Source organism: Triplophysa rosa, linkage group LG15 (genome assembly GCF_024868665.1).
Source record: "Triplophysa rosa linkage group LG15, Trosa_1v2, whole genome shotgun sequence".
NCBI classification, from domain to species: Eukaryota; Metazoa; Chordata; class Actinopteri; order Cypriniformes; family Nemacheilidae; genus Triplophysa; species Triplophysa rosa.
The window spans coordinates 5506158-5533409 of NC_079904.1; the positions used below are offsets into that span (position 1 = coordinate 5506158).

Below are 27252 nucleotides of genomic sequence, written 5' to 3' on the forward strand. Positions count from 1 at the left end.
TACCACTTGCTCATATTTCTCAACACAACAATAAACAGAGCTCCTTGTTTATATGTGTCATTTGAGGTAGACCGTAAAAGGATACCGACTTGTGATCATATTCAATCATATTTTTGAATTAAAACCCGTCCATTTACATAAAACACATTTTTGTGACACATGACAATTCTTTCATCATTTACTCACCCTCATGTCACGTCAAACCCATATGACTTTCTTCTGAAGAACTGAAGATATTTTAAAGAATGTTGGTAACCAACCACCATTGGCCCCCATTGACTTCCATTGTATGGACTCGAAACCACCGAGACATTTCTCAAAATAGCTTTTGTGTTCCACTGAAGAAAGAGTCATGTACAGGTTTTGAATTAAATGAGAGTGAATAAATGAAAGAATTTTTATTTTTGGCTGAACTATCCTTGATTTTAAATCAACAGTTTGAACAACAAAAAATGCGTTGGTATACGTTTTTATTAATAAAGTATCAAAAACACAACAACAGACAGTCAAACAAAACCATACAGAAGGTGTAAATGAACAGTATCATTTCATTCATACAGTTTTGGTATAACAATTGCACATCCTTCCTTTTACGTGGATGGAACGTACGATGAATAAAACTTGGTTTAACCAGAAATATTACGCATAGCTTTGTTTCCATTACACATTTAATGTCAATAGTATGCGTGATTTGGCATTCCTGAACCATTACAAAGCAAAAGAAAAGCCGCCTGACGCCCGCGCCATTTAACCTTTCAGTACATCCAACTGAAAATGTAATATAGTCCTGAATCAGTTTTTTTGAAATGGACTGACAGAACTTCAAATTTTCCCATGTTTTTTTTGGACACCTTTCTCAAGTTCAATGTGGTGAGCTGGTCACATGGCTTGATCAGATGTCTCGTGGTATGCGTTCCTTCAAAACAAACACCAGCAATCCATTGACACATGATCGTAGCCAGGCAATTAATAAGAGCTTTACTTCAAGTGTTTTTCTTTTAGAATAAGGTTTGTGCATCTAGACAAGAACAACACACAGCTACAATATATGAAAAATGCAACATCGAAAAATAAGTACATGTCCCTTATTAAACGAACAAAACACGATATACTCTTGGTGCAGTGGGCTGGTGAACGCAGACCCTCCTGCTCACAGCATTGTAACAACAACATGTTCAGACAGTTGAGGTGATAACACAGACAGGCATATAGTGGTGAAGGTTCAGTCTCTGATACGAGAAACTTATAAAAAATTCTGTAGAAATTACAGTATTACTGGCAGCAGTTTGCCAGTAATTTACTGTAGATTTACATTTATGTAATTTACTGGCAACAGTTTGTTCAAAGATAAATGATCATTAAACATTAACAAGTCTTTATCCCTACAGAAAAAACGATAAAATATCAGCCTCATGCAAAGCATTCTTTGAAAAAATGTGGATTTCTGGTTCCCAGAATGCTTTGCACGAGGCTGTTATTTTATCTTTTTTTTGTAACGATAAAGACTTGTTAATGTCTAATATTCATTTATCTTTGAACAAACTGTTGCCAATAAATGACATAAATATAAATCTACGGTAAGTTACAGGCAACTAGCTGCATAACTACAGCAAAAACGTTTACAGTGTAGGTTGCCTGACACCCCGCTGTCTCAAAGTCCATTTCGCGGTGACTTCTCGGTTATTTCGTTTATTTATTTAGTATGAGTGTAATGTTTCCTGTAATATACAGACCGTATCCTGAGAGATTAGCAGCTTGAAATACTTTACGTGGCATTTTGTGTGGTTATATTTAACAAGAGGCCACAGACACATATGTTACTAAATGAAATAACATCACCCTGTTTTTTCCTATAGCAAGCCTTCCCTCACATTGTACTTGTTGTCAAACACACCACCGGGGTTTCTTTCAACCAACCAGATGATCAATAAATGACATCATGTTGCTTAAGCATCATGACATATAGCTACAAAGAGCATGTTAAGCATACGATAATAAGAATAAGTGATCACGCATCACACGTCCTTCATCAATTTAGTGCTTCAACAGTCCGTTTCAGTGTACATCAGACCGACCTTGACTGGCAAGGTAGGCACCCACAGTTTAGTCCTTCCTGGGCGAACCTTGCAATGTACATTGGCAACCACCAAACCCTTTAGGTTCTTGCCCGAATCAGAGATGGCCACAACTTGTTGGTACTGTGGTGTGCATTGGTCCATTTGTGGTAAGATTAAGACCTTGCAGGGTGGTCTCCTTGATCTGCTGGATGAAGAGTTTCCTCTCGTCCTCGGGGGTCTGGCCGTTCTGGGCGCGGACGATACAGGTGGGCCGGTGTAGGTTCAGCATGTAGACTAGCTGCTGCTTTTGGTTCTTTAGCTCCTCGATCTGGGCCTTCAGCTCGGCATTGATGGACTCCAGTGTCTCAGACTCCTATATAAAAAAGAAAACATGGACATGAACTTATTATAAATGTACATTTATAGTAAGTAGAAACAAACTTTAATCCAAAATTGTTGCACTGTAAAAATGTTGATAAAAGTACCTTTTGTAACGTGTCAGTTTTCTCCTTTTTCTTGTTTCGACATTTAGCTGCTGCTACTTTATTTCGTTCCCTTCTCCTCTTTTTCCTTTCACTCTCCACTGGGTTGATCTGAGAACAAAATAGTATCACATTGTAATCCACCCACATTGTGTAATACATATAGATTTTTCTGAGAGCTTAAAGCCCAGGTCATCAACTGTTTGAACGCGTTGTTTAAGCATGGCTTTTCTATAATACGAGTTGCTCAATGTAACCAAAACGAGACACAAAAAATAACGTGCGTTTACATCGTAATTGAGTCATTCGTACCTCCCGCTTCATGACAGGCAGTTCGGTGGGTCTGTCTGTGTTCTGACACCTATCTGAGGTCAGTGCGCTCATGCCGTTGGACAGCCGCTTGTTCTGGATGGCGTAGCGCAGCTCCTCTTTGACTAACGGAGTGAAGTTGGTGAAGTCGTCCAGCGTGAGCGAGCCCGGTGGGGAGAGGCAGGGTACCAAAGCCGACGCGCTGATATCCAAGGGACCCAAACCGGGATGCTGAAGCATCATTCCGAAATCTAAAAGAGTTGACGTAAGATTTAAACTTAACCGCGCTTTTTGGAATGCGTGGGATGCTGTATTATTCCACATACTTACAAATACAATTACGCGCGTAACACACTAAATTACACGCATGTGTTACGCGCACTATATAAGAATAAGTGAATAAAATATACTCAAATAAAATATATATTATTTGTTATTCATGTTATTATATATTTTAGGCTACACTTTCACTCTGTTCAAATGAATATTAAGCCTATCATTAAAAGTTGCAAACGTATGAATATATTTGCACATAATAAAAATATAGCGAAATAACATTCCTTAGCCTAACCGCTAAGTAAAAAAGTTAACTTTTATAGTTGTAAAAATGTCTACAATATAGCGATTTACCATTTGAGTTAATAAAATAGCGAAAAGCGAAGCCGAAATACACTTAACATTTTCTACGATGGTTTAACTACACGTTACCACAATTATTTGGCTTTATTTGTCATAAAGTCAATTCGCTAAAACAATATAGTTACTACTTCACTTTTACTACAATAAAATCATTGTTATTTTTTTCTAAGGGACTGCAGTTGTTCCACACGTCCTATAAACATAAGCCAGCGATAACAAACATTATATATTGATAAAATACAATCAAGAATTTTGAGTAAACTTTGAGTTAACAAACCTGTCCACTTGACCCCAAAACAGTTTTATACTGAAATCCGTCCCGCAAACTTTGTTTATAAACGAGAACATGCTGTACTCTCCGCAGTCTATTCTAACTCAATAAAACTCACAAACAACATCTGAAAGAAAACATTTCACTCACCTTGTTTTGACTGAATCATCCGCGCGTGTTGTGATGCTCTACTCTGGCTGCAGTGCGATCTCGCGCTCAGCTGGTAAAGTTACAGTTCTCGCCGGCTCGTTGCATCACCCGTTTTTATAGGAGGTTCAGAGTACTAGAAAGGGGCGGTCCGAATGACGTCATCCTATTTATAGTATCAGGGAAGCTGTCTTTGCGATGATGCAACCCGGCAATCCTCTGCGCGCACCATAACTGGGCAAGCTCTGCCCCCCTTACAATGGAGGAATTGAAGTCGTGGGCTCTGACACGTTAACCTAATAAGCAAATAAAGACATACCCGTCTAATGACATTGGATCTGTGGTATGCTCTAATGTCATGGATGGAATAGTTTTGGGTGGGAAAGACATGGGCGAGGAGAGATTGACAGGTTACTTGGTCAGAATGAGTCCAGCAAACCTGACTGAAGTAAATCCCTCTCACTCTGTAAAAGACACACCTTAAAGCTCGGCTTCTTTATATTAGCTGTTATGGAAAATGGTATGAAGATGTAGAGATGATCTCAAGGTAAATACTCTGTCTTCCTGTCCTTTTGATCGGTTTAGTCCATTGGTTTATATTTAGTTGTCTGAAAGTAGTTTCGATACTTTGAATACATTTTCTTACAATATTGTTCATGATAAATAAATGAAATGCAATGTCTTGATGTGATACTAAACATATTCTCATATTGCTGTTGTTAGAATAGTTTTTATTTATTTATTTGCTCTGTTTTAAAAATAATAATAATAATTGAGTAACGTCATGGTGTTGATATGGTGGAAATGAGTATTTGTTGTTCTATATTTTGCCAGTAAAGCAGCAGTTTTTCTCCTTTGTTTATAAAGAGGGATTTGGTTCAAGGTTAGCTAACAGAGAAACATCTCTTCATCAGTTTAGTCATAAAAACAAAGACATAAATCTGTCTGACGATGCAGTATGTAGACAAGAAAATGTTGAAAAATATATGTTTTTTTGTCCGTGTACTGTGATTTGGGCTGGATGGACATTCAATGGAAAGATTTTGAAATGATTTCAGGGAGTGGGCAGTCAGCAGCGTCGGCATTCCTCTACTGAATGTGAAGCACATCAGCTTTCTTGCTCTAGTTGGGTCATACCCACCCCAGTACACACTCTTACCTCTGTGTTCTGGAAATTTCCAGTGATCTTACAAATGTAATCACCACAGTCTAAAACACTTCCTTATTAACCTACAATCTTATTTGATTGAATAAACAAAACAATGTTATAGAGAATTTATGTCTAAACCTGAGATTTGTTATAGTTTAGTTTATGACTATGGATACTTGAATTTCAACCATAGTTAGGCCTAATTGTTTTCCAGTAAATATTTTGTTGTAGTTGCTTCAACATCCACCAACATTTATAAGAAATATGCATATAAAGATATACGTATAAAGAAATAAATTTGTATCGTTTGATGTGGTTTTATCTTTATCTTAGTCTATTCATCTTTGTAATGCTGTTTTAACATCCACATAAATAAAGATACTGTATATGGAAATCATTTTGATGTATGTTTCAAAAGTATGATAGTACAGATTTTCGGTACAGATTCTTTATTGGTTTTGTTATGATTTTTATTTGGTTGATTGCCTTCAAAATGCTACAAAATTCTCTCTCTCTTTCTCCTTCTCTATCTCTCACACATACTGTACACACAAAATAACCAATACAATCAAATTTGTAGAAATTCTGTTGAAGGAGATGTTTACAACTATAATTTAGTATTGCCATAAACTTTAGTTTTTAAACATTGTTATAAAAAGATGTCATTAAATTGACAAGAGGATGTGTGTTGAAAAGATGAAAAGTTGAAAAACTGCTGTAGTTTTCTTCTGCTAGTGCGGTTAAGAACCAAAAACTGAAAGAACAATTTTCAAGGAACCATTCGACAATTTATAAACTAATTGAACAATGTAGGATGACAATAAATAATGTTTGTTTTTGGACATTATAGATCTTGGCATGTCTTGAATGATCTATATTTCAAAACGATCTTAACATAGCAGTATTCACCATCAAATCGGACTCGGACAGAGTTCTTGTTTTGCTCCATCATATAAAGTCAGACAGGTGTTTAAAGGTCTGTGGCCATCGGGTGTCGTCAAAATGATCCTGGAACATGATTACAGCTGTTATGACATCAGTATTGACCTGTTAGCTATTAATATACAATGAGAAGTATACAGGAGAAGTCATTTCGCTTTGCCATCGGTAACTTGTTGATCTACAAGAAGTTAGAGACTGTCACTATAAGGTTCATGGACTTTCCAGATGAGTTTCTTTATGATGCAAGGCATAACTAACAATCCTAAAGTTGCTTGTCTTTCAGTTTTGTTATATCGTACATACAAGTGTTCTGAGCCTTACCAGATTTTTGATAAGCATAAACAAACAAAGTTTTTAAGGGAGGGTGTTTGGTGATTGTTATCTTCTGCTTAATAATGCTGAAAGAAGAATAAACGATCAAATTAAATCAAAATGACTTCCAATGTAATTCAAATTTTCGATATGATTATAAAAAAGTCATTCATTCAGCTTTATTCATAACTAAACTTTTGTATGTACACTGGAAATCTTTAACTTTTGTTTTACCATACGTTTGTATTTATCTTTATTTGGTATATTTATCTGTATAACTCAATGGCATATTTTGTCTTTTGACAGGAAATAATTATTAACAAAGTTTCTTATGTTATAATTGCATTAATGTTCCTTTTTCATAACACAATTTAAAATAACAAAAACATTCAATTTCAGGTAGAAGTACAATTGTAATATTTTTTATTATTATTAGCATTGCTGTTGTTATAAAAGTTAAAAATGTTTTGTTGCTAATCGTCTTTTCACCTGGTACCATTCTGTACCATTTATTTATATTTATTGCAATAGCAGGTAATTTCTGAAAATCAAAACAAAAATTACTATTCTTTTAGTTTTCACTTTATAATTTTAATATTCTTTTATTTCTATTTTTCTGCTTGATGCATCGTGAACTATAAGTTTCAACTGCCAACTAGTGGTTCAAACGAGATATAGTTTGTTAAAAAATAATGTAACAACAGAAATTGTATAATTATTTTTATACATAAATATTTTAAATGTCCATTTACTATTCCTCATTTAAAAAATTGCTTACTTAAATTATGGGGGCTTAGTGCCACATGCTTAAGCACAAAGCAGTCTCAGTAAGACCACAAACAGCGCGTTGTTTCTTTAAGACAACTGCTTTAGTATTCTCACAGGCGATGGCAATACGTCATTCTTCCGGGAAGTAGAGACTACAGTAATCCTCACGCTGTTTCTGTATTGGTTTGGAGGTGAGAAGTCGAATGGCCAATTCCCAAAACACCACGCGTATTAAACGAAACCTATATTGCTGGAATTGTAAAATATCGGGATCGATTTTTGGTTTGCACTTTCGGTCTGACAAATCTCATTCCAGTCAAACGTTAGTCATCGAAAACGCCTGTCATTTTCTCTTTGTAGAATACATTACATAGTCTATATACACATCGATGAAATGAGTACAGTAGTGTAGCCATATACTTATTATGTGTGATGTGGTTTAAACGATGGTATTAAGTTCCACCATGGTTCAACTATGGTTTCAACTAATGTTTTTGTTGCTTTAATAGTAAAACAGCATTCATAGTGTAAACATTATATTTATAGTAAAAAAGACACAAATAGATAACTGTTTAAAGTAAATGTTATATCCTTGTTTTTTACAGGTTGCACAGTATTTATTGTTATTTATAGAAAACAAAGAGAGAACTTACATTAAATACTTGAATAGTTTACTTGACCTTCTCTTATCACATCTTATCTTGATGTTTCCGGTTGCCAACTCCTACTTCAGAATACAGTGTTACAAATTATAATTTGAATTTAAACAAAATAATCAGAGCACATAACAAATATTTACACTCAAAAGTATATGCAATAGTATAGTATAGTAACTTTTCTGAAAGGTTTTACCTCGTAGATCTCAAAAAGATCCTGTAATGATCTGACAGCCATACGTTATACAATTTTACAGTTAGTAGCACATAGATTTGTCTCCAATTAAAGGTTAAGTAACAATTCATAAAAAAAATACTGATACTTTCCAACCAGCCTTGTCAGTAAGAAAGAAACTAATACGTATAACTTAATTCATATCACGTTTAATTCATTGTACTGCCCTATCAAATAATGATTTTTAATAAGCTTATTCTGAACGTAGTATGTCCTATTAATCTACATCAACAATTAAAGTGTGAATAATGTGGTCACATATGTACAGTAGGTACTAAAATGACTCGGCAGCAGCGGGGCCAAAATAATAAGTATAGCATCACTCGCTCAGTATAAGCGGTTGACACTGCTTTCTCTAAATAATAGTTTATAGATTCCCTCTTACATATGTAACGTAGATAGCTGAAGCACTCATAGTTATTAATAAAGTCACAGTTAACTCGGCGCTACCTTCAAACTGCCCTCACCGTGTACACCCACCGGGGCACTGTGTACGTGTTTACACGGCTGCGTCCATAGCGACGCACTCCCGCCCAGAGGACTTTCGTCGCAGACAGGAGGAAAGCCGTAGCCAGGATTCCCAACCCCGTCACAGGCCGTGACCTCATTTTTATCGCCAGCGGGCCTCCTGCGTTTTTGCTATTTCTGTCCTATGTGCAAACAGTTTGTAGGGTGGGAGTAAATACCTAAAGGTCATTCTTAACTAAACTATGGATGCCTTACGTAATTCATAAGGAAACCAAATTAGACCATGCTTGTAACATATTAAAATGAATCACTTTTAGCCAGGACTTCCTCTTGTTTGGGGCACTCGTTTTCCTTTCTACTTTTCTTACAATGAAACTTCTGCGTATGGTAAAGCAAAAAATGACTTCCTCTACTACTGGCTTCCTGCTGATGTGAAAGTAAATTGGTGCTCTACATATTCACCATTTGTCTGACCAAGGAAGTTTCTATGAAATTTCACATACAGATATTCCAGTTAGCATCCGAGTAGGCTGTTTCCTCCGACAAATCTGATTTCACCATTCTTTCCCATTCCTGGCTAAGCATCACTTCTTCAATTCGCACAGAATTCTAAGAACGTTGGACATTTTACTGGCACGTAGAACGTAACAGGCTTTGAAACGACACAGGCCTGCTGTAAACCAAGCACGTAGTCTTTACGGGCCACGTCACATTTGAGAAGTCACGTGACTGCCTGTAAAGGATCTATCTAGGAGTGATATAAAATTGATACGGTGAGCACAGAGCTGCTTGGAAGGCTCTAGCCAATCAGCTTGCTCGAATGTGGTGACATCATCTGACCGGTCAGTGGTGTGACTACAGAATGCATCACTGCAGCGAAGGATTAATATTTAATGATAATCCCTTGAGATCAGCCAATCAGGCCGGAGTAGAAAGAGCATGGTCAGGGCATGTCCACAACATCAATGCGGTGCCAGAACAAATCCTATATTGCTGTCTTATGCAATACCTGTGACAATAATGTCTAAAATAATATAATGTCTAATCAAGGTGCATGTACACAAATTTAGTTATCCTAAAATGAGCATTTCTACGACATATGAAGGTCAAACATTCTATTTCAAGATAACAGAAACACTAATACTTAATAAAATATTAATATTTCTTAATAAAATGTCAAAATATCATTTTAAATGAATGTTAATGAAATCATAAAAAGTAATTATTGATTTTAGAGTAATAAAATAATGACAAAGCCGTATATAGATTACTTGCAAGCATAATATGTTTTGACAGAATATTAGTTTGCACAAGCTCATGTGATGATGACTTGTTCGGTCTATGACATCATGTTGAGTCAGACATCGAGAGTGTAACACAAGGAAGACTCTTGAAATGCAGGTAGAGGCAGATGAGTCATAATCTGGAAACCTGAAAACCAGCAGAACAACAAAAACACCCAGTGCCATCTTTTCTTTGATTATCTAAAAAGAGTAATATTATGAATCAGCATTAACAGTTCAGAAAATAACAAGAATTCTGTCATCTTGTACTTACCATTAAGTTGCACCATCCTGTACGTTTTTCCTTAACAAAATGTTCTTTTCCATAGATTATAGGTGGATAGTGACCTGGCTTCCCAAATGCCACAAAAAATAAAAAGCCTTATAGCTTTGTGTGACAAACTTCGATTAATCCATTAGTAAAGTAAATGCATGTGATTTTGTTATAGTTTCAAACAGCTTTTCGTGGATCTAACACAGTAAACAGACTAAAAGGCTTATCTCTTTTATTTTTATCTTTAAGTTTTAATATTTTATGTTTTGACCAATAAAATAATAAAACAATTATGACATTGAATTAACATGCTCTAATATTCAATAATAAAACAGCTCATTGGTTGATCTTGATCAATGTTTTTTTTATTACAATGGACACTATATACATTTTGTCCCCTCAAATTTAAAATACCAATATTTGACCTAAAAAAAAGATGTTAAAAATTCAAGTGAACCCAAAAATGCTTAGTCATTCAGTGTGTTGTAACCAACACAAACAACAAAAATTAAAAGTGTTTTTGATTACAAGAAGATATTTCCCTCATATTCCTGAACTTGATGTAAACAGTTTCAGTAACAGGGTCACGGGACTGAATCAAAGACCTTTGTCATGTGACGAAGGGGAATTTCCTGTTTGCTGGTACACAACAGAGCACGCGTGTAGCGAGTCATGTGACCTGCGGTGCTACAGTACATGGGGAACGTGCAAGGTGGAAAAACACCCTCATAGTTATTCAGCACATTCAAGCGGCTTATGCAACAATGAGCCCATTCTTGTTTACTCTGACTATATATAGCCAATCCCTTGTCAAATAACTGTCATAAACATTAACCAATGCCTAATCGCTGGAAACTGTCGTCATCGCTTTATATGTTTATAACATCTTAATCATGAACTTCTTGATCACTTTACGGGCAAAGGCTGGTGTGTTGGTTTCGCCTGTGGAATTAACCACAAGCCGACCAATACAGTTGTCTGATATTGCATCATTTAGATTATTTATCTATAAAGGTACTTTTGTTCAGCACTGTGATTGGTCTTTTTACAGGAGTCCTTTACATGTAGAAGATACTTAAATATTTAAGGTTTATAGGAAAATTTAGAGTACAAGTAGTGTCCACAAGAGCATAATGATTCACGAGTCACCACTTACAGGATTCAGACTTCTATATCAGCAAAGATCCTTAACCACTGGGCTGTTACCAAAGCAACATTTGCCCTACAAAATGGCATTTTCCTATGACTAGAAGCTTTTTTACTAGTGGTCTCAGACTTTTGAAAGCCACTATAGAAACAGTGATATTCATAGTCTTATTATATGACATAACAGCTGCCATAGCATTATTACAAATATTTCAACTTAAAGTGATTGTTCACCCAAAAATGAAAACTCTGCCATCATTTACTCACCCTCTTGTCATTTCAAATCTTTGAATTCTTTCTTCAGCAGAACACAAAAGAAGATATTTGGAAGAAAGTTGGTAACCGAACAGCACTGGACCCACTTCACTTCTATGGACACAAAACCAATGTAAGTGATATTTTGAACATCTTTCTAAATATCTCCTTTTGTGTTCTGCGGAAGAAAGAAAGCCATACAGGTTTGAAATGACAGAAAAGGTGAGTAAATAATGACAGAATTTTTATTTTTGGGTGACCCTTCAACTCAAAAGACACATAGACTGTGAAACATTGTGATGATTAAGTCATGGCAGCATGTTTTTACAATAATTTCTCAAAACGATTAAAATAAAGTCACAGCAATTCATCCATGGTTTAAATTAGTGAGTTGAAATGACTTGAACTGAAAAATTAATGTCGGCAACACATTTTTACAGTGCAGAGGTATTCATTTAGTGTTGATGGTTACCTTTATAATTCATTTATTATTGACCCCACACTATGGGGCAGCATACATAGTTTCATCCATATCAGTCCAAGTAAAGTTCAGGCTTTTAGGGCACAAGGAAGTTGCATCAAAAGGATGATGTCTTGTGAAAGAGCAGTCTCAAATCATATGCTTCCCTCATGTTCAGGCCTCATACGCTGTGTGAACTTTCTGACAGATATTACTTCATTTCTTCCTGTTTAAGTGTACTTACTGATTAATACGCTTTTTCTTAGTACATGATGAGACAGAAATGCTTTCCAGTTGCTATGCACAATTATAAATGTGTGCTGCCCCCTAGAGGGACCTGTGAGAATTTCAATAGATAGGGAAGTTGGGTCATCAATGGGCTGTGCTGATACAATTGTCTTCCTCACTCTTAAAAGCTTTTGATAAAAGCGTCTGCTAAATGCAAAATGGCAATATATCGCAGTATTATAATTTCTCTTGATACTACAACACTCCCTTTTCTAATCAAATAATGTTATTTTAATTCATAGATTACTCACATATTTATTAACATTGACATTCGTGGGTCATCATACAAAAGGAGTAGTATACTACAACCTGCACAAAAAATTCAGAAGCATCCCAAATCAAAGTCTAAATGAAAATGCTCCTGAAAAAGCACCTCCCCTTTAACAAGACGAAGTGCTGTCATGCACGAAATCGGGGGGCTATAATGGCAGAATTAATTACGTTAGCACAAAAATCTTTTATCTATAAAAACCCATTCCACCTTTTAAGTTCACAATGCAGGTCTGAACGCATGGATTATCAATTTTATCATTAGTCAGTGACATATCTGTACAGTAATGAGATTGTTGCTACAAGGATTAAAAATAAATAAAATACTACAGTTCATTACAGCCTGTAAAACCTTGGCATGCCTGGGACATGATCGACAGTTATTTGCAACTATCCTGTTTTGTTAGGGAGGTCACGACAAACAGATAGGACAGCTGGCAGGTCATAAGAAGCTATCCCATACTGAATGAAAAAAACACGCACTTGTCTCTCAGCAGATTGCAAAACATGGTGTCTTTTCTGCACAGGATGAGAGTCTCTGCTTAAAGTAGATTTGTAAGGCGTCTTGCTCGATCCTGTCCTCACTTTTGAAGTTCATGGGGGGTGCTAAACGTTTCATACACATTGGCGGAGAACTCTTTTACTTGGTCTATTAACAAAAGATCCTAAAAAATATAAGACAACAATCATTAGCTCCACAGGCAGCTTTATATCACATACACATCAAGTGAATTTATCACAGATTCTCATGCAGGCATTGAATAAAATAGAACAACAGTGTCTCACCTGGACAAAGTGACTTGGTATTTCACTGCATATTGAATGTATCTGTCCGTTAATGATGGGGATGATTTTGGCAAGCGGGAGGCTTACAGGAGACAGTCTGCAAAAAAGGACATGAAAAACAGCCATGACTAACTAAACTAAGCATTCTGCTTTACAATTTGATATGGTTGTACTTAAGAGACATATCTGGGCGATTATATTATTTTAAATGCACATACACTGAGGTTTCAGGTAAGCTGCAGGCGATGGAGTCTCCCTGTGGGGGCCGGAAAAACTCTGCCATGTTGTCAAGGAATCGGGCGAAGCCCCGAGTCAAGCATGTACTGAGTACAGTACTAAAGTCCGGACTAAAAAAAAATGTCATAGCGATTGGTAGTCAGTAAAAGTAATAAAACAATTGTGCATTAATACATATACGTAAAGGACAACATCTATTTAAGACCAATCAGAACATTATGTCCATCACTGAGATCCTGATGGTCCTCACCTTTCAAGCAAATCTCTTGTTTCATTAAGCAGTTTTATCGTTGTGACATCATTCTCTGTCAGACCACAGGCCTAAAACAAAAACACATTTGTATGGCACCGCTTTCGACTATCTCCACAGAGACATTAATGTCATGGATCTACCTGTGACGCTAGCGTGTTCTCTTCATCAGGCATCATGTACCAGGAAAGACTCTTGTGTTTCGAGGAAGCACAGTTGTCTTCGACTACCTGTCTGATGTGAGTTAACTGTTGTTCCAAATCTTGCAGGGATAAACACTGCTTTAGCGACACCCTGAGGAGACAGGGACAGTCAACAGTTAGGTCTCTTGCTAAATATATGGGATGATTGTCACAGCAAGCAATGACATAGTTAGATGCAACGTCATTGAAGGGGTTAAAAACACGAATCATCCGATCACTCAACGTACGGTCCGAGAACTTCCTGGACAGCTTTCTTAACCACAGTTATCAGTTCAATGAGCCCTGAAAAAACAGAAGAGAACATCAGTACCTCTCAAACAGATTGAGGATTAAACTCTAATACAGATTAGACACTCTTATACAGCTGACATGGTACTCACCTTCTCCAAGAAGATGTTGAATACTTGACAAATATTGTTGCTGGACATCAGGAGGGGCTAAAGGGGTCTATAATACCAAAATACATTTATTAGTACCACTTAAACATGGAATACGAGGATGTAAGATAATAAAATAAGTGTGTTTTGCTGCAAAACATCAAGGTTTGGAATACCGTTCCGTTCTTTGACACGGAGTTGTCCAGGTACAGATAGCCTCCAATTATGTTAAGTTGTACTCGCAGCAAGACCACCAACATGCAAGTGCTGTAAATAGCAACAATGCTGCGGGTAAAACCTGGAGAGTGAAGATATTTCTTTTAAAATATGAATAGATGAGACTTTAATCCAAGCATATGCTCATATGGACCTTTTTAAATAAATCCTTTAAAGGAGTCATCGGATGAAAATCCAAATTTTTCGGTGTTTACGTGCTATAATCGGGAAACATGAACCCAGAAAACATGAAAAACAAGATCCCAGTAAGTTTGTTTTGATGAGCCTTTCCCTGCAAGCATGTGAGAAATCGAGTTGTTCAGATTTCGCTCCTGTTGTGACGTAAAAGCAGGATCTTATTATAATATTACCGCCCCTTAATCTACACAATTCCACCCACGGCAGGTCTGAATTGACGTACATGTACCGTATATATAGGAGGATAACGTTAGCATACGATAGCGAAGGGAGCTAAGTCAGTCACGGGCTAAATAGAACACTCAAAGTCAGTGTTAAACTTACTCTATATTTATATGTTATTAGGCAAATGGGCACTTGGAGTTTAGCTGTATGTATGTTAATACATTATGGCCGGTTTCACAGACACAGTTTAGCTTAAGCCAGGACTATCTCTTAGTTGAATTAAGATATTTATATCACTTTTATAAAAATGCCTTAGAAGAATACGTTACTGGTGTGCATCTTGAGACAAAACAATGGCACTGATATATTTTAAGATATTTCTCGGCAAGTTATATTCAGTTAAGACATGTCACACATTCATTTTAGTCTGGGACTAGCTTTAAGCCTGGTCTGTGAAACTGCAAGCATACACGCACAACCTGAGCGCATTAGGATGCGCTGTTTGCTGTGACAGATTTTTTAGTCTCCGGATGAATGATTTGAGACGTTTAAAATGAAACTAACCGCAGAGGAGTTCAGGAAACATAATTTAGCTAAACCATTGCCATGGCAGTACTACACATGTGTTGTGTTGACAAGCCGGACGGAAGGGGGGTGGGTGCGCTGTAACTCATTGTCATTTAAAGAGACATGCACCAAAACGGGTTGCTGTGAGCGTAGCTGTTTTTGACGAGGCAAAAAGGGTTTCGTTTACACAGCCATCGAGTGTTTTTAAGCAAAATATGTTCCAGACATTTCATGAAGACCCAAATAAACCATCTTGTTGAAAGTGCTCATCCGATGAGTTCTTTAAATCTTGCACCATTTGACTATTGTATAGTGTGCATTTTATTCGTTTTCTCTCACTTCATATGTATTTTATGTAACGCAGTGTATTATGTTCTATGTATTGTTATTTTATTTTCTGTGAGTTTAATTTCCTCCCCAAGATCAAAACAGTACCACCTTATGACATGGTATTTGTGCTAATATAACCACTAAATATTTTGAACTTACTGATTATCTTTAGATCCTCCCAGATTTCGAGCTTATTGGCTGGCCTGTGTTGAAAATCAGAAGCACTTAGTTGGTTCGACTATATTATCCTTTATTATGTAACGTAGAAAATCATCTATAATTTACATGAATGACTCACTTGGTCTTCAGCAAAGAAGTGAGGCTGTCTGAGTTGAGATGATGTATGATTGCCTCTCTTAAAGTGGGAAGCATTGATAACACTACAAATAATAGAAATACAGTTAGATACAGTAAGCAAAAACTACAGTAAACAGGAAGTATGTGACTTTTACCTGTCATGTTACACGTCCTTTGGTTACTATCAAAATGAAACTGTCTCCGAGCTTGAGCAATATATTCTGCTGCCTCTCGCTCTTGTATCTCCTGAATTTTTCTCTGTGCATATTTACCAAGTAGATACACACCTGGGTTTGAGAATGCAATATAATGTATATGTTAAAATAGGGGAGAAGTGACATGCAATTAGCTAGATCTATTCAGTGATGACTCTTTAAGCTGCCTAAAATTAAAAGGGTAAAGTCCATATTAGATGCATCTTAACCAGAACTATGCCACTGGGTAAACTAGGTGACTGGTGAACTGAAATCGACAAGATAAAGGCGTAAATGAGATACAAAGGCTTGGAAACACAATTACAACGTAACTGACATGTAACATAATACTATATGGAAAATTCATGCAGCTATTAAAAACCAGCATTAGTTAACATTTAGTTATGCATTGAATACATGAGAATAATCTCTCATCTATAAAGCATGCATGGTGGTCTAAATGGCCCACGTTAAGTTACCTCCAACAAAAACTCCCGTGAAGATGAATTTCCTCTTATGGCGTTTGATGAAATTCCATGTCGAACTCAACATGGTTAAAAAGCTGACAGGAAAAAAGAAAAACTAGGTGTAAAAGCGTGTTTAGACGTACTCGCTAGTTAGCACAATGCTACATGGCAATAAATTCTCGTGTAAGCAACAGCCAGGCGAACTAAAGCTGTCAGATTGCGCGATTAATCGATTGTGCGGTGCTCGGCTTCCACGTCCTGAGGGGTGTTCGTCTTCACGCGGCGCTGCGCAGAATGATCGCTGTATGACATTAAAGTATCGCGAGATCGTGGTGGATTTCGAGCCTTGTCGAAACAACTCTCGCGATACTTTGTATATTGTTCTGCGCAGCGCCGCATGAATTTGTACACGCCCAATATTACGCGCTTCCTTCAACATGCGCACATGTGACAACAATTTTACTCGTTCCTGCTTTGTGCAGCTTTCGTGATTGTAATTTCTACATTATCGCAACGCATAAGCTTTTATACTATTAATAAGGACTTTGATAGAGATGCAAGGGGAAAATGATTCCGGGCAGACTGACTTTTTACAGCCTTCTGATAGTGAGATACACGCATGGATGTCAAAAGCGTTTGACATGGTAACGCCACAGTGATGATTCCTGTTTATCTTCTAACAATCTTCTATTTTAAGTTTTCTCTTTATCAGTAATGGTAACTCAAGTGGTCTTCACCAGATACAATGCTTTGAACAGTTATTTTCAATGTAGTCTTTCTATGTGAGCTGTCTTTCAAACGGTTCTTTTAAGTAAGTTATTTTTTTGTAATTTGTCATTTCTGTCACTTTTCTTTATGACAGATTTATTGTGGTGTTGGGGTTTTCATGGTAAACTTTTGTGATGCTTTTTTAAATGTTTCTGAGAAAATATTGAATGCTTTAAAAGGCATCAGATGCTCTTGAGAATGGAGAGGTCCCAGTTGGCTGTCTGATGGTTTATAACAATGAAATTATTGGGAAAGGAAGGAATGAGGTCAACGAAACTAAAAATGTAAGTCATTTCATAATTCATACTATTCCAACATGATTTAAGATTTTTATTTCTATTAAAAAATAAGAAATAATATTAACTATTTTAACGGCAAAATTAACCCATAACTTTAAATGCCAACTATAGACTTACTAGTATGTTAGGAATATGCTTAATACATTTTCCTTGTACAGCACAGAGGATGTTTGGGATTTATGATTTTTGTTTGCTTTGCCCAAGGCTACACGACATGCAGAAATGGTTGCGCTGGACCAAGTGCTCGACTGGTGCCATTGCAGAGAAAAGGACCCAAAGGTGGTGTGTGGACAGACTGTTCTATATGTGACAGTGGAGCCGTGCATCATGTGTGCAGCTGCTCTGCGTCTGCTACGTATCCTTAAAGCAACTCTATTTCTTATGATATACTGTGACACTTTCAAGACAACTTTAACATTTAGACAGACATTCCTTTTGTTGTTTACGGGTGCAGGAATGAGCGCTTCGGAGGCTGTGGCTCAGTCCTGGATGTCTCATCGGATGATTTACCACACACTGGGACTTCATTTAAGGTAGAAGTATTCCTGCTTCTACAGCAGAAAAATTCCAAGTGTTTAGTTAAGACAAACATCGCATATTTTCAGTGTAATACTTGTTTATTATATTATATTATATTATATATTATACAGTGCATCTCGGGCTATAGAGCAGAAGAGGCAGTGGAAATGCTTAAGACTTTTTATAAACAAGAAAACCCAAATGGTAAGAGAAATCTTGTTAAAGGGATAGTTCACCCAAAAACCAAAATTCTGTCATTTACTCGCCCTCCTTCTTTCTTATACAAAACACAAAAAAAGAATATATTTTAAAGAATGTTGGTAACCAAAAACTATCCTTCTATTGTATACACACAAAAGTCAATGGATACCATTGTTTTTTTCAAAATATCTTCATTTGTGCTCTGCATAAGAAAGTCATACAGGTTTGACATTTGACAAGAGTAAATGACAGAATTTTCATTTTTGGGTGAACTATCCCTTTAATGCATGCACATATTTTGACTCTTGTGCATGCTGTGTATTGATGCTTTCATTTATGCTTATGCTTTGTCTCCCATTTATTAGCTCCTAAACCTAAAGTGAGGAAAGATTCAAGTAGTCCACCAGGGGGCGATGTAGTCATTCAGATAAAGCCACAAGATGAGGCGAAAGAAACAATAGCTCCATTGAGCTGAAATGGAAAAATGAGGCTTTTGGCTTGTATTTCTTTCCTCAAATAATTTGAACCTTCAGACGTTTACGAGACCTTGCCAGTGCCTGGATTTCAGAGATTTTTAATCTGACTTTTTTGTAGATGTATCATCTTTTTTGTGGATCCATAAGGAACCAGCTATCACATTGCCTCATTAGCTGGACCACATCACTTGTAAACCTCTGACTTCCAGCATTCTCCTCTGTGGCTTTCATGTGCACCTAAAAGCCGCGTCTGATTTGTTAACAGCGCGTTAAGGTGATAGACTGAGCCTCCAGTGCATTACAGCACGGTTTCCTCTTGCTCTCCACATGTCCTCATTTAACCCAGAAGATTGCATCTGAACCCTCGATGATCTCAGTCCTGGTCTCGCTGAGCAGGAGTTTCCGCTTACCTCATATCGTCAGACTTTAATTTGGAAGCGCACCTGTGTTGAATTTGGCACCATACTAACTTTCAGCAGTACTCGGAATATGTTTGAACTTTCATCACTTCCACTTGTCATGTAGCATTTCTGGTTATTAATGTTTACTGTAGCTCACATGAACTGTACCGTAATGGTCGCTGAACCTCACATTATTAAACTGTCATGTAATGTGTTATTAGTGGCTTGAAATGGGTGTGGGTGCGTGAAAGGGAAATCGAGCAGTTTTGGATGTAGATGTGAGGTCTACGAGATTGTTAGATCTGCTGTATTTCATTACTCGTCATCTTGGTTACTGGTCTGCTAGCCATGTATTTGATCAGTCAGTTATGGCTCTGTTTTTGTCATTGCAAAGTGAAGATCGCATGCGTTTTATTGTTTTGTGATGAATGATCTGACATTGAATACTCACAGCTGGCTTTTTTTTAAGGTGAATGTACTGTCTTGATGTTGAAATGACAGGATGTGTCACAAATAAATGTGAAAAGCTCATTGTGTAATTGTTATGGTCTTGGTAACCTGGCCGCCGGTCCCGCACCTGGTCTGGCGTTTGACAGGTGTCAGGCCACGCCACACCACGGCAAGTTTTACGCCATGAGTCAGTGCAAAAAAAAACAAGCTGCGCCCACCTACGCTGCGCCTGCTCACATGAACGATATTTTATCTTCTAATTGTTTATCCATTGAAAATATTTCATAAAGCTGCTTTAATCTTTTATTATAGTAGATACAACAGTTTCAATTGCATTTGAGGTATTAAAATATAACTTGTTGCAAATGAAAACTGTAGGTCTGCATCACAAGAACAGACATGAGGGCAATTCTTTTGCCATTTTTTATACAAGCAAGCATTTTTCAACCTGAGGCATAATTTGATTATTTACAAAAGTAGTAAGTAAAGCGTATTGGCAATTACAAAATAGCAGGCTGTCGGTATACCCAACCCAAAATTCCAGTTTCAAGAAGAATCATTACTACTGTGAATTGTACAGACTCATTTGCACTTCTTCACCTATCTTTACTCCTTTTTGTGGCAAAATCTTTTCTTTCTTTTTTAAGTTTGCTAATGCACGTTAGTTTGGCACTTGTGCATGCAAGAGGTAGTGTTAATGAGGAGAGTATGAAGTGTTGTTCTGAAATTAACACCCCGACAGAGATAACTTGTTCACTCTTCCCGTTCACACAAACGCCACAGTTCCCCTCAAAACCAAGCAGCTGATCTGAGGAGTGTTGTCAAGCAGATTTCGTAATTGTATTTTATACTGTAGGGCAGTGGTTCTCAACTCTGGCCCGCGAGATCCATTTTCCTGCAGAGTTTAGCCCCAACTCTGATAAAACACCTGAAGCGTTCAATATATTGTTGGGCTGCGCAGATTGTTCGGCATATCGCATTAAAGTACCGCGAGAGCGATTCAAATGCGTACCGAGCAATAGGCTTGTTTGAGATGCACCTTGCTTCGCCTGAAAAGAAGACGAGAGTAGGCGCGCGCAGAGAGGGGAGGAGTGAAAACAGCGCAGGCAAGACGGACACCTCCCAAATCGCGCCGTCGAGTCGACTGGAAACGTCAGCAATGGAATAAATCGCGTTTGTGTTTTTTATCGCACTTTTCTTGGGCCAACTGAGTTTAAAAGTGGGAAATGTTCTAACACTTATATTGGACAAACTCTCAACCATGTCAAGGCTGTAAGAAATAATTTAGATATGTTCTTTGACAAACGAATGCTTAAACTTAGAACCTCCTATTCAAAGTTTCCAGTTTATCCCCAAAATCAAAGAAATTCATATAAAAATTGGATGTGATATTTATCCTTCTGGAGAGTTGCTATATTGTGTAAATTCTGTAACTCGTTTACAGAAAACACAAGACCATTTTCTTTCAGAGCATATTTTTATTCCATTCCTGGAAAAGTGCAATAATTGTGGTTAAATGAGTAAAATGTGTTAGAATTTGACAATATTCAATAAAAAGCTGGAATTTTGTTAGACTTATTCGATAATATAAATTTATATTTCTTGTTTTGAATTTATTAATATGGATGGATTGAAATTGTCCGTTCTTTCTTCCTTTGTTGTTTGGTTTGTTGTATGATCTTTTATTATTTTTTCCTGTCTTAGCCCCTCTTAAAATTGATGTTTTTGAATGTAAACTGTGTACCATCTTGTTTTGTAATGTTTTGTTATACTTTAATAAAAAACGCGCTTTTTATTGCAGATTAAATCGATGCAACTGATATTCATGTATAGATGTGTAAGGTGAAAATGTGTTTGCTTTAATGCAGACGTGGTTAAGCAGGGCCTGGCTGTTTGGATTGGCCTGTCAGTAGGTGATTGTTTTTTTCTTGTGGATCTGACTCCTTTTCCTCAGGCTTGGAATGTGTGTGTTTCTCATTAGAAGAATGTCCAGCTCGGCACAATGGAATTGTTGTGTTTGGGCAACATCTGTGTCTTAAAGAGCGAAGGCGAAAAGGCCAGAGAAAATATAGGACAAACATTAAATCATGAGTACAACAATTTATCTCTGAAATTGAAAGGTTGGCTTTGTGTTTCTCACAGAATGGTGTGTGTGTGAGGGCCCGAATGTAAAATTACTAAAAAATAGGCAAATAAAAGTTTAAGGTCTCATTTCACTTCTTGTTTTATATCTACTTCCACAATTTTGCATGTGTTGGAGTGAAATAGTTTTAATTCATATTTTATTTTTGATTTAGCTTGTTAGTTTGCACTCAATTTTAATTTTGGAAATTTTATTTTACCAAATTAGTTCCTTAAGTGATACTATTCCTCAGGGTAAATGTTATCCAATGGCGTTTTCATCTTAAAAGTCAGCATGAAACAACAGGTATGGTAAGTGTTTTCTTCCTTCTTTTTACATTTTTTTTACAAGAAGCAAAATAGTTTGGGGCCATGATGAACATTTACATTTTTAGTTTGCTTTTCATTTAGTTTTAAGGTACAACTATACTACAGCAACATAAAAATGAGACCAATTCAATTTCAACCTTTTTTTATTAATAAAAATAACAAAAAAACACATTAGGGAAGAAACTTAAATAAACAAGGCTACACTCATATCCCTATGATATGAAGAAATTAGAGCTGTCAAACAATTAATCATGATTAATTGCATCCAGAATAAAAGTTTGTGTTTACATAATATATGTCTGTGTACTGTGCATAGCATAATAATTTTGTGTTTATAAACACAAAAACGTACCTGCATATATTTAAGAAGAATATAAAATAAAAAAACTATATATATAGTTTAAAGTATTGGAAAATCTAAATAAATACATCTAAATTTTCCTAAATATATATAAATGTATGTGTGCGTTTTTGTGTTTATAAATACAAAATTAATATGCACAGTACACAAACATATATTATGTAAACACAAACTTTTATTCTGGATGCGATCAATCATGATTAATCGTTTGACAGCCCTAGAAGAAACATCCCTTTGAGATAACCCAAGAAAAGACCTTTCAATTTGTTAGTTTCTCTTCCGACAATGCGCTTGGATTTCATGCAATGCATCTGCTCAAAAAAGCCTGCCCTCAGATCACGTGACCCGTTTCCAACAGTTTGATCAACAGCCCATCCAAACAAGTGATCTTGTGCTCATTCTCAGCTGACATATGCTATAGTCGTGGATAAACACCTGTTGCTTATTTGTTTTACGGGGTTAATGAACAATTCCTGATACGGGTTGTATGTGTGATTGTTTGTGATACTGGCCTTGGAGTACAGCATGTGTACAGTAAATATCATTCAGTGCTCGTACAATACTTGAGGTATTCTGAAATACTGTAACATTCATACCGTAAATTACATACGTAAAATATTGGGTTTAACGTTCAAGCCGATACAGGTCTGTGCTTAACAGTTCAATGGCAGTAATGAGGATGAGATAAACGTCTCAAGGGACCAAAAGCTAATTTAAGAATGTAACTGTTGACACCAATCCTATTGATTTGAACTCCAGAGTCAAACTGATCTAAATTTAGATGAAGAGAAAAGAAGCTGGGTAACTCCTATGGCGGCGTTCACGTCACGATGAACATCATTCAGTTTTGGCTTTGTCTGATTCCAGGGAGCCTGTAAAAAGAAACAAAAACTGTCTTCATGTCAGATAATATGAATTCTGATGGGGACGCCCCAATATAGACATTCTCAAATATTCATATTCGATCTGAATGATTTTCTCGTATATATTTATGTTGAATACTGCAGTGAGATATGAATGATAATGAGATCTGTAGTCTTGGCAACTGATCGTGCATTTCAACAAGCTGTTCACGTGTGAGTCAGAGTGAAAAACAGTGAGACGCATTCATAGCTATTGGGTTTTTGGCTGTTTTAGCTCTAGGAGTTTACCGTCTGACATTATGGACGTAATAGTGAGAACTAGTGCACAGGACAAAGGAATATAGATCAACTTCATAGGTGGAAAAATTGTGTGTGTGTGCTCGCCACAGCCTAGCTGATTTACAATTCAGGGTCAAGCAGGTGGGAGGAAGCGAAACCTTTGCCGTCTGCTGCTTTCAGACTACTCGTGGACTCCGTTCCCATCTGCTCTGTGCTGCCTTGGGCGGCACTACACCCACGATGCACTGCTCCCAGGCTACAATGCTAACAGGAGGAGGAGTGCGCGTAGGTGTATCAGAAAGCTAGGAGGGATGTATATGTACCCGGGGGAAGTGTATATACTGTAAGTGTCTCTAGCCATTATCGTAGCGTGGGTTAGGAGCATGAAATGTGTAGACATGATAGACGTGCAGTTGCAAAGAACACATACACTTCTATACAGTAGTTTCTCAAAGATGTAAATGCATTTACTTAAAGGTAAAGTTCACCATAAAATTTTGTCAGTCACACACTCATGTTATTCTAAACCCATATGACTATTTCATGATGTGGTGAATCATGCAGTTAAAGTGAATGGAAATGGATATTGTTAAACACCAAAAAAATGATGTAAAAGCACTGTAAAAGTAGTATTAATGACTTGTGTGTCGAAGTTAAGTATACAAATTTAAATTTATTTACTGAAAAGATTTTTAATCTCATTTAAATCTTCAAATCTCGAGACATTTTGGCATTTGATGTGTGTAGTGCCTTGCATTCGTACATGCTATGTTTATATACAGCTGCGGAAAATATTAAGAGACCACGCCAACATGATTTTCTGAATTTACTATTTGTAGGTATGTGAAATGATCATGTTTTATTCAGTAAACTTCTGACAACATTTCTCCCGAATTAAACTATCATTTTTATTATTCATATAATTTGCATTTATTTTGCAGAAAATTCTCTCAAGAACAACTGGTCCAATGTTTTTAGATCTTAAATCCCACAAAAAAAATAAGTTCATGTTCATTTTTGAACAAAACAAAACTAATGTTTTACATGTACTATAGGAAGAGTTCAAAAAGTTAATATTTGTTAGAAAACCTCAATTTTTAATTAAGCTTACACAAGTCTTTGCTTGCTCTCTTTAGTCTTTCACGTTGCTGTTGGTTGACTGTCACTCGTGAGATTTGATTTAGTTGGAATTCAACAGACACTGAACTAAAATTCCCACAATCCATAGAAATTCTGATTAAATACAAAACTGTATTCATCAAGCAATAGCAAAGTTGAAAATTGTTAATCACAACTTTAATTTAGTTGTGTTCCGCGTATCAAACCATATGTTATCAAATGCTTTCACTGTGTGTGAGATTATTCAAAATTTCATTTTTGTGATCCATGAAATGAGGTCACATGGGTTTGGAATGCAGGAATCACAACATTTCCTAATTTCCATTCCTTTAAATCTTACTCTTTAAGGAATCCCAGATGTAGTTGTTTAGAATCTCTCCCAAGATGTAGTAGACGCTGATCAGTGCCGTAAGGCAGATAAAGAAGAGAACTCTGGCCGTCTGCCCAATGTACTCCAGCAGAGGATATACCCACACCCCCGTCACGCTGTGTACCCAGCACATCCTATGAGAGCGAGAGAGAAAATCTGTTACCTTTGCACTCGCTAATGTCGCGTCCTTCTGTCTAAAAATGTGGTCATTTGAAAAGCTGCAGAAACAGTCACCAGGCTGTCAATGTGTCTACCATCCGTGTCTGTGAACCTCAGACACTGCTGTTCTTCTTACGATGTGGTGACTTAAATTCTTTTTGCTGGAGGGATTTCAGAGTCTGTCAGTCTGTTTAAGTAATTCTGTTTGTATAATCTTCTCCTGCCGTGGCTTTAATTTTAATGAATTACCTACTTTTAAAATGCTTTGTTTCTCATGAATGTCTAGTGAAAGTGTGTGTGGGAGTGTACAGCACTTCAGGATTGAATACAGATCTAAAGTGTCTGCATTTGTATATGTATTAACAGAGTTTCAGGAATGAGGGATCTCTCTAGCTGTCTCTGTAAGGTAATCCTTATGTAAAGCCGCCTATGGATTTACCAACTGCAGGGGCAAGTCTTATTTCTAGGCTAAATAAAATGCATTGCGTAATCAGCTTAATTTAGAAAGGGAAATAAGGGCGATAAGCCCATTTGACAATCCAGGGTATGCAGACGAGGCTCCGTGCTGTCGGACTAGCTTAGTTTGGCCCAAAAAACTTTTTTCACATTGATTATTAATCTGATATATGCAAGACTGAATAAATCCTTTGCCTATTATTTTTCAAAGATTTCCGGCGCACGGTTTTGCTTTTGTCTGCTAACCGATCTAAAACAGTATAAGGGAATGATTTTGAAAGTCAGGAAGATCAGATGGTTTGATCAGAAGTTTTCATGTGATTGATGCTGTGTCAATTTTTCCTAATCACGATACCTATAGGGAGCCATTTTTTCATTTTTGAAAATGAACAGGCCACGTTGATTATAAATGTGCTAGATGGAGACATTTACCATACAACATATCCCACCGCAAACGTGCACACCGCCAAGAGTCCACAGGACCTGCTGGGATATCGATGGTGTGTTGTTCTCATCTCAATAATGATGAAAGGAAGGACCGTCGTGTGCTGAAAGTGACAGAAATAGAGCAGTTAGCTTTACAAATCACTCCACGGAATACAGAAACTTGCTATCATCAGGTTTCAATGCAAAAGCCAAATATATCAAACGTGTTGTGTGTGCAAACTGTCTAATTGTGGTTACGCTATGGATTGATAGATCATCATAACTATATACACAGGATCTGTCTTCTGTTGTGATCACCTCATTTGTTAGTCTAATGTTCTGGCTGACAGGTTCTGAATGATCCTAGATTTAAAATATTTCTCTTTTCCACAACACCTGCGTTCCCTCTTGTTCTTTGCGTGACTTTTGACTGGATCAGCTGGTATATGTTGGATATTCCTAAAAAATCCGCTGACCCTCTTTTTATCATATTAATCAATGTTTTTAACATTTCCAACTAGAAACTACCAACTATGAAACTGTATTTTGCATGAATTGTATTCAAAAGTTTAGATTTACTTAGTCACATTTTTTCCACATTTTAGATCAAAAGTAACTAAGCGATGTAGTTATGGAAAAGTTCTGTTGTGACTTTAAAACATTTGTTATATTTTAGCATTTGCCTCAAATTTGCAGTGTTCTGTTGGCATTTTATGAATCCGGAATGCTTTTTTAAACAGTACTGAAAAGGTTCCTATTTATGCTGAATGGGTCATCCATTTTAAAGACATTTTTATTAAGTCACATTTTTGCTTTTTGCTTTGTAATGAAAGAAACTGATTTTTTGTATACTAAACTAATATTAGACATGTATGCCTACAACTTCAGTTAGAAAGGTTTGTAAGGTCAAGACAAACATTTAATTTAAAGGAGCAATGTGGAGATTTTAGCGTTG

General features: G+C 36.6%; 4 protein-coding genes and 1 long non-coding RNA gene across 6 annotated transcripts in view; 1 reads left to right on the plus strand and 4 right to left on the minus strand.

Annotated features, from left to right (window-relative positions):
• Nucleotides 1-453: 453 nt before the first annotated feature.
• Nucleotides 454-4018, minus strand: atf3 (activating transcription factor 3). Its single transcript, XM_057352856.1, has 4 exons — nt 3909-4018; nt 2852-3099; nt 2543-2650; nt 454-2430 (listed from the first exon to the last, which is right to left on the minus strand). Exons 1-4 carry the CDS (start codon nt 3925-3927, stop codon nt 2173-2175), a joined length of 633 nt encoding a protein of 210 aa, XP_057208839.1. The 5' UTR covers nt 3928-4018; the 3' UTR covers nt 454-2172.
• Nucleotides 4019-9728: 5710 nt separating this feature from the next.
• LOC130565996 (uncharacterized) lies at nt 9729-11508 on the minus strand. The gene is made up of 3 exons (XR_008964425.1): nt 11407-11508; nt 9994-10067; nt 9729-9867 (listed from the first exon to the last, which is right to left on the minus strand). It is a non-coding gene; the product is annotated as an uncharacterized LOC130565996 (long non-coding RNA).
• Nucleotides 11509-11537: 29 nt separating this feature from the next.
• pex3 (peroxisomal biogenesis factor 3) lies at nt 11538-16931 on the minus strand. Its single transcript, XM_057353196.1, has 12 exons — nt 16712-16931; nt 16194-16325; nt 16040-16121; nt 15901-15944; nt 14442-14563; nt 14269-14335; nt 14116-14170; nt 13829-13979; nt 13686-13756; nt 13417-13545; nt 13199-13295; nt 11538-13077 (listed from the first exon to the last, which is right to left on the minus strand). Exons 1-12 carry the CDS (start codon nt 16782-16784, stop codon nt 12994-12996), a joined length of 1107 nt encoding a protein of 368 aa, XP_057209179.1. The 5' UTR covers nt 16785-16931; the 3' UTR covers nt 11538-12993.
• Nucleotides 16932-17038: 107 nt separating this feature from the next.
• On the plus strand, nt 17039-19894 carry adat2 (adenosine deaminase tRNA specific 2). Its single transcript, XM_057353197.1, has 6 exons — nt 17039-17343; nt 17647-17751; nt 17971-18121; nt 18193-18299; nt 18417-18489; nt 18852-19894. Exons 1-6 carry the CDS (start codon nt 17254-17256, stop codon nt 18959-18961), a joined length of 636 nt encoding a protein of 211 aa, XP_057209180.1. The 5' UTR covers nt 17039-17253; the 3' UTR covers nt 18962-19894.
• Nucleotides 19895-22597: 2703 nt separating this feature from the next.
• The window catches only part of aig1 (androgen-induced 1 (H. sapiens)), a 36799-nt gene continuing 32144 nt past the window's right edge, over nt 22598-27252 (minus strand). The window contains exons 3-5 of one of the 2 annotated variants that reach the window (XM_057352072.1): nt 26304-26419; nt 25227-25390; nt 22598-23497 (exon numbers count right to left, since the gene is read on the minus strand). In XM_057352072.1, the coding sequence (XP_057208055.1) occupies nt 23463-23497; nt 25227-25390; nt 26304-26419 (315 nt within the window). In that variant the 3' untranslated portion in view covers nt 22598-23462. The remainder of the gene's footprint in view (nt 23498-25226; nt 25391-26303; nt 26420-27252) is intronic. The other variant, XM_057352071.1, reaches the window with a different exon arrangement.

Excerpts from the sequence above, each read along its gene's own strand:
- atf3 (XM_057352856.1), bottom strand. Across the intron at positions 2,651-2,851 it reads TGCCTGTCATGAAGCGGGAG|ATCAACCCAGTGGAGAGTGA; the intron begins GTACGAATGACT and ends TTTTGTTCTCAG. Across the intron at positions 2,431-2,542 it reads AAACTGACACGTTACAAAAG|GAGTCTGAGACACTGGAGTC; the intron begins GTACTTTTATCA and ends TTTTTTATATAG.
- pex3 (XM_057353196.1), bottom strand. The coding sequence starts at position 16,784 with ATGTTGAGTTCGACATGGAATTTCATCAAACGCCATAAGAGGAAATTC. Across the intron at positions 16,326-16,711 it reads CACGGGAGTTTTTGTTGGAG|GTGTGTATCTACTTGGTAAA; the intron begins GTAACTTAACGT and ends TCTCAAACCCAG. Across the intron at positions 14,171-14,268 it reads TCAACATCTTCTTGGAGAAG|GGCTCATTGAACTGATAACT; the intron begins GTGAGTACCATG and ends CTGTTTTTTCAG.
- adat2 (XM_057353197.1), top strand. The coding sequence starts at position 17,254 with ATGCAAGGGGAAAATGATTCCGGGCAGACTGACTTTTTACAGCCTTCT. Across the intron at positions 17,344-17,646 it reads TGTCAAAAGCGTTTGACATG|GCATCAGATGCTCTTGAGAA; the intron begins GTAACGCCACAG and ends ATGCTTTAAAAG. Across the intron at positions 18,490-18,851 it reads TAAACAAGAAAACCCAAATG|CTCCTAAACCTAAAGTGAGG; the intron begins GTAAGAGAAATC and ends CCCATTTATTAG.